The following is an 11,135-nucleotide window of genomic DNA, read 5'->3' as shown; positions in this document are numbered from 1 at the left end:
GCACTCCTTGCGTGCATCAGCACTGCACATGGGCCAGCTCCACAAAGGTCAAGGAGGCCCCGGGTTTGAACCACGGACCTCCCATGTGGTAGGTGGATGCCCTATCCATTGGGTCAAGTCTGCTTTCCTAAGAGTAAACATAATGCAACCTCTGAGAGACTGTTATTTTTGTCTCTATTTTATAGACAATAAACTGAGACCTCAAGGGTTTAAACATGTGGACAGATACTGCACTAATATAATAGTAAGTGGAGGGTAGATTTGAACTCAGATCTCCCATCAAAGTCCCGGATCTTCCCTTTGCACACTTAATTCATCCTATTTTCCAAAGAAGAGTAAGGTGAACAGGCGAGGGAGCTACGAAAAGGAAGAATGAATGGCGCCCACGAGCCCTGCGAGGCAGAGAAGCCCAGGCCAGCTGCACGTCTCTGCCCTTCCTGCCGCCAGTAGAGGGCGCCCAAGCGCAGGCACCTCCGGCCAGAGACTCGCGCAGGCGCGGGCGCGCTCGTCCCCGCTCGCGAGCGCGCGCCGGGCCGGAGGGGGCGGGGACACGCAGTGCGCGAGGCGGGGGCGGAGCGGCGGCGGTGGGCTGCGAGGTGGGGGCCGGCGCCCGGCTCCAGGTGAACGAAGCGCCGCCCAGTGCGGAGCCCGCCGCTCGCCGCCGAGCCATGGAGATCGGCACCGAGATCAGCCGCAAGATCCGGGTGAGGCCCGCGACGGGCCGGGCCGGGCGGGGGCGGGGAGCCGGCCGGGGCCGGGCCGCGGCGGGCGGGCTCGCTGTTGTCAGGAGTAACGGGCGCGGTGGGCCCGGCCTGGCCGCCGCGGCCTGGCGCTCCTGAGGGCCGCGGGGCCGGCCAGCGGCGTCCCCTCGGCCAGGTCGCTCGGGCCTGGGCGCAGACGCGGCCTCGGACAGCGCGGCGGCCAGAGGGGCTAAAGCTGGAGAGGTGGCCCCCGGGAAACGGAAGGACGCGTGCGGGGCCGGCGGGAGCCGCGCACAGCCGCGCACCGAGCCGCTCGGGGCGTGCTCCCGGAGGTGGACGCCGCGGGCCCGGGCGCGTGGGGGTGGGGGTGGGGTGGGGGTGGGGTGCCGGGCGCCTCCCCGCCCCCACCCCAGCCGCCGAGGGGCGGGCAGGAGGTCCCCGCACCCGCCTCGTTGCCTCTGCGCTGCACTCTTGTTTTCCCAGGGCCGACTTTCTCAAATGCATGTTTTGTGTTTTTTCCCCCCTGCCTCAGAGTGCCATTAAGGGGAAATTGCAAGAATTAGGAGCTTATGTTGGTAAGTTTTGTTTTTGTTGTTGTTAGCCTAATAGAACTTAGAGTTTGCAGCTAATTGAATTTTAGTGAATGCATTTTCCCCTTCGTTCTTTGAACATTGGGAGATCCCTTCCATTCCACCGTCTTCAGATCTGATACTCCCTGGTTACTTCTTTTCCTTACAGTCTTTTCATTGAAAGCTCTCTCTGCAACCTTGTTGTGTCCCTCCCCCCCCCCCCCTGCCCCCCCAACCGTTTTCTAACAGAATGATTTAAATCCTCCCTTAACGCTTTTTCATATTTTCCTTACTATCTCTTATGCTTGTCCGATTTTATTCTATGTCTTATCTATTCTTGTTCCTTTCCTCTTGATCCTCGTTTTCAGAACTATTATTTTTGACTTTGCCTCTAATGGTTCAGTGAGTTTTACTTTCTATCTCTTAATTCTTTCATTTTTACCTCGCAGCAGTAACGGATCCTCTCTCCTTATTGTTTTGTGATTTATAATATGAATGTTTTCCCTTGGGCAGGTATTTTGCATAATTGTTGTGTATGCTTTAGTTCATGATAGTCCCCGCTGAACACACTGGAGGGTAAGTGTAATATCCCCGGCTGTGCAGGTGAGGAAACTGAGGCTTTAAGTGCCTCCTTGAACAGGGTGTTAATGGATTGAGTCCTGGGTCTGTTTGACTCCACAGCTGATGCCTCCTCTTCCAAAGATTAATAACTACCATTTAGGACAGGACTTCACCAAGTGTGGGAGACCCCAGGGCTCTGAAGTCAAAACTTTCATATTAGTACTAAGATGGTATATGCCATTATCACTATTGGCTTTTGGATTGTGTACAAGCAGTGGTGGGTAAAACTGCCACTGTCTTAGCTGTGACTACTTTAGTCACACCAACTCTACTTGAAATCATATACTTTGCCATCCCCCACTTGGCTTTTTTTTTTTAAAGCCAGTTTCACGTAATGTCATTGAAACAGTTAATATATATATTTAAAACCCTGGCCCTTGACCACATGTCCTTTTAATTTTTTCCATGAGGAAATAGGAAGCACCCATAAAGAATTTTTGTGTACTAGAGTGTGATTGTTGTGTTGAGGAAAAACATTTTGTTGTGATTCAGTTGAGAACTGCACTAGCCACGCTTTCAGTGAAACATAACTTTTAACTTCTAAGGAGGACCAACAAAGCGGTCAAGCACACTTGGGTATTTGGCAGACATTTTCTTGAGAGTGAGCAGAGGAAAAGAACTGATAATCTTTGTTGCCAATGACAAAAGCTGAACATTCAAAGGAAAATTAGAAAATTGGAATATTTGCATCTGCCTCCGTGAACTTGAGAGTTTCCCAGTCCTTATGAAGATTTTCTGATGTTATCAATGGCAGTAGTAATGAGTGTGAATTTTTAATTTTGTACAAAGAGATGTATCACCATGTGGACTGTTGGGATAGCTCAGCGAACAAGTATTTTCCAATGGGACCAGTGCATAATGTTACAAATTTTGCATGGGTAAAAGAGCCATTAAAAGTTCAGATGGATCAGTGGATTTTCCCGTAACAGAATACAGTAAAGTCATTGATGTGGTTTTAGATTCCACATTGCAGCTAACTTTTAAGAAAGCACAACTTAATGTGTTTTGGTTTTGTATCACAGAAGAATATGCACACTGTGCCTGTTAAAATATTCCTGTCTTTTCCACCTACATATCTGTGCAAGACCAGATTTTCTTCACATTCTTTAATCATAACATAATGTTAAATGCTGAAGCAGAAATGAGAATCCAGCTGTGTCGTTGCCATTTTTAGCATTAAATTTATTTTGGGAAATATATTTTCCATAAAACTGTTACTTATGTTAGCATAAATGAGTTTTTGGTAACAGTTTATTGGTGTACAATAAATATTGGTTTATTGGTAAAGTTGAGGCTCAAAGAGGTTAAAGATGAAGCCAAACCAGGATTTCTTTATTCTTTTATTTACTCAGCACTTCATGGATGCCACCTATGCACCTGGAACTTACACATTTGTTCAAAATAAGAAATCCATAGAAATCCTTCAGTAAGAATTTTCTCTATTCTAGTACATGAAAGCACAAATAAGTGTTGAGTCTAAATTCAATCTTGTTAATGATTCCTGTCCTTTATAAAAAAAAACTCAAGCCAGAATCTTTTTGAGGCTGTTAAAAACTTAACCTAGTTCAGTATAGAAATGAAATTGTAGTACAAGTGCCATATATTTTATAGTTTTCAAGGAATTGTCATGTGGGTCCATTGGCTCCAGAACACAGTGCTACAATGGTGATGGCAGGTAGTATTCCTCCTTTTACAAAAAAAGAAATGGCATCTTGGGGGACTAACTAGAGCTGGTCAGTAGTAGGTCTAAAAACAACAACAACAAAATTGACATGCAGAGAACTCAGATCTTATAGAACCTTGATGTTTCCCTATTATGTTGATGAGCTAATAAATGGATAGGAATCACTCCTGAAGGCTCCTGTAGGACTTCCCTGAAATCTGTCCCAGGAGTTAACACATTGTTAGAATGGCTTCACTATTTATTTGTCTCTGCTACTTGAGGGCAGAGAATCCTTATTTGTGGTGTCCCCATGACTTAGCAGTGAGCTTTATATTTCATAAATATTGATTATATGGGAAAACAGAGGTCATCATTAGACTCTAGCTGAAACAAAATAGTATTATTTATGTTCAGTATAAGCTGCCTGCCTATTTGTGTAAATAGACTTGTAAGGATAACTTTTTGATCCCTTTATGATTACAAAGCGTCCTTCAAGGTTATAAAAACAATCCTTTAATATTTGAGTACCTATTTTTAAGTAATTGAGTGGGGTATAAAAGTTGAATAACACTTTTTTTTTTAGAGGTGGTATCATCTTGTTTGTATTGGTTTAAAATGGAGCACTTTAGTGACATGGCAGTTGTAATTCATTCATTACAGTCTCATTCACATTTTAGAATTCTGAGCTTGTAAAACCTGAATATTTCTGTCTTAGGATGTTGATTTTACGTGAACTTGAGAAATCCATTAGAATTCTGTAGGAATGTCATGATCACATGAAAATTTTCATTAGGTTCTTATTTTCCCATTGTATGTCTGAAATAACCTATTTCTAACAGCTTTATTGAGATATAATTAGCATACATTAAACTGCACATATTTAAAGTATACAGTTTGGTATGTTTTGAGACATGTACACTCATGAAACCATCACCACAGTCAGGATAGTGAATTTATCCATCACCTCCAAATGTTTCTCAGGGTTCCTTTCTTCCCTTCCCTTCTTTCCCTTCCTTCCCTTCCTCTCTTTCTTTCTCTTTCTTTGATTGTCTTTTTTTTTTTTTTTTAAAGATACATAACTCACAAAAAACCCAGGGCTCTTTTATAATTCATTCTTCTGGCCCCACCCTGTACTCAGGCAATGACTGATCTCATACAAAATTCTAGAAACTGCAAAAAATGCAGTCTAGGGGAGCAGATGTGGCTCCATGGTTGAGTTCCTGCTTCCTCTGTACGAGGTCCTGGTTTCAATCCCTGGTACCTCCTTAAAAAAAAAGTCTATTTGTTTTCACTGCTGACTTTATTAGGGAGAAAATTTGGCCATCAAAGTACTCCAGCTTTTGTCTGTTAACCTTTCCTGACTTAGCAGTGGCAACACATAATAGATACTCAAGAAAGTTTTGGTAAATAAGTTATCAACCTTATTTACCAAAATTGTCAGAAAGCAATGAGAGCCTTCTGATAATTTACAAAGAGAATAATCAATAACTGGATACTTGACCTTGCTTGAATCCTGTCACATAATATATGCTTCTTTCAAGTATTTTAATATCTTTCCTTTCATACATTGGGCTTTCCCAATATATTTGTGCTTTCTTCTAGAACTGGATTTTTGATTATTCTTCTTGAAACAAGTATCTGATAGTACTTCTGAAATGAACCTTTCTGCTTATATAGAAAATTGAGTATTTAAGGTATTAAAGAAATCTAAAGGAGCTTTTTGGTGGAGGTTAGAGACCTGAAAAATGACTTTTGGTTCTTTATCTTCTCACTGTGGCAACTTTTATTTTTGGTCCTAGACCTCACTTTTCATAATCACCATGTAAAAGGGTGTGGAGAGTAAAAAACAATGAGTTCAGTGAAAATTATTGAATTCTTTAAATGATGTAGAGTTTTTGGGTGGTTTTGCGTATTTGATATTCCTGTAGGTTTGTTACCCTGAATAACTGAAATCTGTTTATACCAAAGATACAGGTATTCTCTTGAGAAATGAGTATCATTTTGATGATACTCATTTTGAAACATTATAAATAAACACAAAACTAAACAGAACTCAATTTTGTCTTTTTGAGGACTGTCCATATACTTAATGGAAGGTTCTCTGAAATTTTATGAGCATTATTGAAAAGATTCCTTTAATGTGGGGGTTCTTAATCTTTTTTGTTCCATGGATCCCTTTGCCAGTCAGGTGAAAACCACAGACCCCTTACTAAGTCCACTCTATACTGTGTATTATTTAGTAAGTATATCACACCCACACATCCCCACAAGAATAATATTTTTTTGAATTTAAATTCAAGCTCACGGACCTCTTTTTAAGAACCCCTGCTTTAATGGAAGTGAATATACTCTCAAGTTTGATACTGTAATTCAGAATGTTTAGTTATAAATATTCATTAGTTATTCCAACTCTTGTACTTCAGTAATTGAAATACTTAGGGAATAAAGAAGAAAGAAAAAAAAAAGAAAGTTATCCTTTGTTGTCTAACATAATTCTAGTAGAGCTGAAATACTGATTCTTGTTAGAGCTATATCTCAAAACACATTGACTTTAATGCAAAAAAAAAAAGGAAAACATAAGGTTTTGATATACTTTTCCTTTTAAATAGATGAAGAACTTCCTGATTATATTATGGTGATGGTGGCCAACAAGAAAAGTCAGGACCAAATGACAGAGGACCTGTCCCTCTTTCTAGGGAACAACACAATTCGATTCACCGTATGGTAGGTTTCTGGATATGAATACCTAATACCAAAGTTTGGCACAAGTCAGAGTGGGTATTTTGACAGGCAGATAAGGTTCAGTCTGGAGAGGCAGGTTGTGAAAGATGAGGACACAGCCACTGGGGTCATATTGCCTCAGTTTCTCCATCTATAAATGGGGATAGTGATTCACCTCCTTCAAAGAATTGTTGTAAGGAATGAATTGTGCTGATAGATATAAAGGGCTTGTAACTGCACCTGTCAAGAGTCCTTAATTCATGTTATCTATAGTTGCTCTTTTTTTTTGGTAAATATTCTACATCTCATAATTCCTTTCTGCCCACCTAAACTAATACATGTTGTTTGAACTAGGTTAGCTTCCTGTATTACTTTCTCCAAGTTAACACTTAGAGAGGAAGTTTTGTTTTTTTTTCTTATTTTCTTACTTCAATTCATGCCTTCATTTGACAAACAAAAATTTCAGTCTTTTTTTTTTTTTGAGGTACTACGGCCAGGGATTGAACTTGTATGTGGGAAGCTGGCATTCAAGCACTGAGCCACATCGGCTCCCTGAGTTGGTTATTTCATTTGTTTGCTTTCATATGTTTTTGGTGTTTGGTTTTTGTTTTTTTTTCTTGAGGCACCTGGACCTCCCATGTGGGAAGCAGGCACCCAACTGCTTGAGCCATGTCTGCTCCCTTCAGTCATTTTTAAAGGTTGGAATTTTAGAATAGGCAACTTTGTTTCCAAATATAGATTAATAGTATAATTTTAAATGTCTTTTCAGACCACATGGGTCTTTAGTTGAGATTTAATGATTAAAAGCCTACGGTTCAATTTAAGAAGACCAGATCCTGATACTAAGTTGAAGTACAGGGAGGGATGGGAGAGGGTGACAAAGTAGCTGAAAATAGAGCAGGAAGGCCTCTTATGAGAACCCTTAGACTGGGATCAACCAGTTATGGCACAAGTTGATGGTGAGCAAAAGTTGAGTGAGCAAAATAGCCTGCTTAATTTGAAATGTAAGAGTCTGGGAGAGGTAATACGAGGTACGTAGGAAATAGAGGAAGCTAGTTAACTTTGTGCCTTTAAACCGACATTTGTCTTGAAGGTGTTTTTGCCCCAGTAGGCAGCTGGGAGAGCTTTTACAGCTCTTGTGACACCTTTTTTAAAAAATATATTTTAAATTTATTTTTAAAAGATGCATAGATTACATAAAATGTTACATAAAAAAATACAGGGAAGGGAAGTGGCTGTGGCTCAACCAGTTGGGCTCCATCTACCATGTGGGAGGCCCTGGGTTCCTCGTCCCGGGGCCTCCTTGTGAAGGCAGGCTTACCCGCACACCGCGGAGAGCCAACTCAGCAAAGTGATGCAACAAAAAGGGAGACAAGCAGAAAAACGCAGAAGAATGTGTAGCAAATGGACACAGAGCAGACAGCAGGCAAGCCACAAAGGCGGGGGGGAATAAATAAATGAAAATAAATACAGGCATAGAAGAATGCACAGCGAATGGACACAAGAAAAGCAGACAGCAAGCAAAACCACAAGGGCGGGATAAAAAAAATGTAGGGGATTCCCATGTGCCCCACTCCCCACACCTCCCACTTTTCCCACATTAACAACTTCTTTCATTAGTGTGGTACATTCTTTGCAATTGAACACATTTTGGAGCATTGCTGCTGAGTATGGATTATAGTTTATGTTGTAGTTTACACTCTTTCCCATTCCATTATGTAGGTTATGGCAGGATATATAATGGCTGTATCTGTCTTTGCAGTGTCATTCAGGACAATTCCAAGGCCCAAAAATGCCCTCATATTATACCTCTTTTTCCCTCCCCCTGCCTTCAGCCACTCTGTTGGCTGCTGTTTCCCTATCAGTGATACCATTTCTTCCATTGCTAGAATCACAATAAGTATAGTAGAATACCAGTAAATCCACTCTAGTCCATATTTTATTCCCCAATCCTGAGGATTCTGGTTGTGACTCCTTGAAATTCTGTACCTTCTTTGGGTTATATTACATTTTGAAGAACATTGGTAGAGTGCAGTGGTCCTCAAATGTTTGGGTACATACACTACTTCAGCATGGGTGATCTAATCCACTGTCTGCAGCAGTATAGGTATTTATTTTGTTTGATAACATTTTTAATGACCAACTTTTGGTTAAATCTTTGCTTTAACTTTAATTTGAATTCTACTAATATAAGATGGGTGATTGACCCCCTAGTAGATTCTTTCCCAGATAACTTGATGAAAGCTTTAGACAAATTTTTTATATAAATGGTACTAAATGCATCTGAACTTGAAAGAAATGCAGCTTTTTTATCTTGTCATATTTTCAGTTCTTTGACAGGTACCTACGCCAGTAGTGGTGTCTCTATTTTGGTACTTTGTTTTCCTAAGTTAAGTATTCTTTAACACCAACCTTAGACTGACACTCCTGATTCCTTGGAGTCCTGTGTCCTTGGGGACAGTGACATGTGATTAGATTCTGGGTGAAGCAGTATTATAATGAGATCTCGTATTTTCAGGAAGCAGCCTCTTGGAAGGACTGTTTGTCTTCTACATAATTACTATAATAGAGTATGTTATAAGCAAGGTCAGGTCACAGCCTATGCTTGTAGCATTAGTTTTGGAAATAATAGTCATGGCGAAGTGATAGTAGCTAATTTGGAATTATTTATAACTTTTTTCACCTCACAATTAGGTTGTCCAAGAAAGTCAAGATAAACTGCTTAAGCAAGTATAATAATAAACTACATAACATGTTCATGACACTTTGATATTGCTTTACTTTAAGCTACATTGAGTCTATTCCTTATGGAAACAAACTGATGTTCTTTGTAGGTCAAGAGAACTGTTTGGTCATGACCAATGATATCCTTGCCCTTACTTTTGCAGAGGTGAGGCATTGAAAATAGTGAACAAAAAAGAGCTGATATTTTTGATTGGCTTCTGCAATACCCATTTTCTTAAAATAGGAAACTTGAAAGTTAATTTTAATACCATATGTCCATTAATACCATTTAATGCCATTTACCAATATTTATCTGGATATTGATTCTGTAGTATCATAGAGTGGCACTTGACCTAAAACATATCTTGAGTAGTGGGGCTTTAATTTTTTGCTTTTTCTTTTAGGCTTCATGGTGTATTAGATAAACTTCGCTCTGTCACAACTGGTAAGATTTGTGAAAATGTCCTTTTTGTTTGTTTTTAAACTTACTGTATTGCTTTGGGGGGAAAACACAAATTTGAAATCAGGAGTTCATTTGAACTTTTTTAGAAAGCACATATTTTTGTCAATTTAAGAGCAATAAGTTCAATTCAAAGATGATTTAAGGGGTACCTATGATGCAATTTATCTTGAGGAAATAATTATAGATGTGTTCAAAGCTTTACTCTCAAGGATGTTCAGTGTTTTATAATTGGAAATTGCCTAAAAGTCCAATAATAAATTGAATAAATGATTTTACCAAGTATGGAATAACATTCAGCCAATAAGAAATAATGTTATAGAACAATAACACAAAATATACAAACATAAGAACTATATCTTTTCAGAAAATGTGTATGTATACTTAAAAAATTACCTTTGGGATAATTGGTGACATTTCTTTTTGCTTAATTTTTGTTTTTCACATTTTCTGCAGGAAATACCTTTTGCTTTTAAATTGGTTTGAGGGGGGAGGGAAAGGATTTAATGTAATAAAAATAGACTGAAAGAAACCATGTGCTTTTTCTGTCCAGAACCCTCTAGTCTTAAGTCTTCTGATACCAACATCTTTGATAGTAATGTGCCTTCAAACAAGAGCAGTTTTGGTCGGGGAGATGAGAGAAGGCACGAAGCTACAGTGCCACCTCTTGCAGTTACAAGCACTAGACCTGACAAAAGGGATTCCAGAGTTTCTACAAGTTCACAGGAACAGAAAACCACTAATGTCAGGTAAAAGTCCTATGTAGACCTGTGGGTAGATGAGTATGTGTTTAGTTTTTATTTCTTGAAATTGTGGTTTTCTGCAATTTTTAGAAACTGGGGAGAGGTCTTGAGCAATTTTTTTTTTTTTAATTAAAAGTTTTTTTTTTTGAGGTACTGGGAGCTGAGAATTGAATCTAGGACCTGGGACCTTGTATGTGGGAAGCCATTGCTCAACAGCTGAGCCACATTAGCTTCCCTGAGCTGGTTTGTTTTGCTTGTTGTTTGTTTTTAGGGCGGCACTAGGAGCCAAACCTGGGACCTCCCACATGGGAGGCAGGAGCTCAACTGCTTGCACCACATCAGCTCCTTTAAACTTTTTTCAATTATTTTTTTAAAAGATACATAGATCACACTAAATGTTAAATTAAAAAATTTTAGAGGCCTTAAACTTTTTATTTTGAAATGATTTCAGACTTACATGACAGTTGTAAAATCATACAAAACCAATACAGAGAACTCTGACATAGTTCCCTTCCTGGTACCCAGATCCACCAATTTGAACGTTTATGTATTTTCTCAACATTTGTAAATAGGTTATATATGTACTTCATGCTCCTTGAACTCTTAATACTTCCATAAATATTTCTTAAGAACAGAGATAGTCATTTTGTAACCACCTTAAGTGTTCAAGTTCTAGAATGTTGATATTAGCTTACGGTTCATATTCCTTTTTTCCCCCTGTATTTCCCACTAATGTCCTTTTGAGCTTTTCTCCTCCATTATTGGATCCAGTCCAGGATCATGCATTGTATTTAATTGTCAGTGTCTCATTAGTTGCTCTTTTTTTTTAATTTGTGGAAACATGTATACAACACAGAGTTTCTCACCTGAACCAGCTCCCAAGCATACCATCCAGTGGGATTAATCATATCCACACTGTTGTTTTACCCTTAC

General features: G+C 39.6%; 1 protein-coding gene across 13 annotated transcripts in view; it reads left to right on the top strand.

Moving 5' to 3' along the window:
* The first annotated feature begins 509 nt into the window (after positions 1–509).
* Positions 510–11,135, top strand: part of ZC3H14 (zinc finger CCCH-type containing 14) — a 47,269-nt gene continuing 36,643 nt past the window's right edge. For 6 of the 13 annotated variants that reach the window (XM_004470320.4, XM_012529739.3, XM_023592240.2 and 3 more), the window contains exons 1-5: positions 547–704; positions 1,234–1,276; positions 6,164–6,278; positions 9,404–9,444; positions 10,013–10,208. In XM_004470320.4, the coding sequence (XP_004470377.2) occupies positions 669–704; positions 1,234–1,276; positions 6,164–6,278; positions 9,404–9,444; positions 10,013–10,208 (431 nt within the window). In that variant the 5' untranslated portion in view covers positions 547–668. Of the gene's footprint in view, positions 705–756; positions 1,034–1,233; positions 1,277–1,855; positions 1,874–6,163; positions 6,279–9,403; positions 9,445–10,012; positions 10,209–11,135 lie in introns of those variants that run through there. The other 7 variants (XM_071213734.1, XM_071213733.1, XM_058292612.2 and 4 more) reach the window with 6 other exon arrangements.

Source organism: Dasypus novemcinctus, chromosome 3 (assembly GCF_030445035.2).
Source record: "Dasypus novemcinctus isolate mDasNov1 chromosome 3, mDasNov1.1.hap2, whole genome shotgun sequence".
NCBI classification, from domain to species: domain Eukaryota; kingdom Metazoa; phylum Chordata; class Mammalia; order Cingulata; family Dasypodidae; genus Dasypus; species Dasypus novemcinctus.
This window is presented reverse-complemented; position numbering and strand designations above follow the sequence as displayed.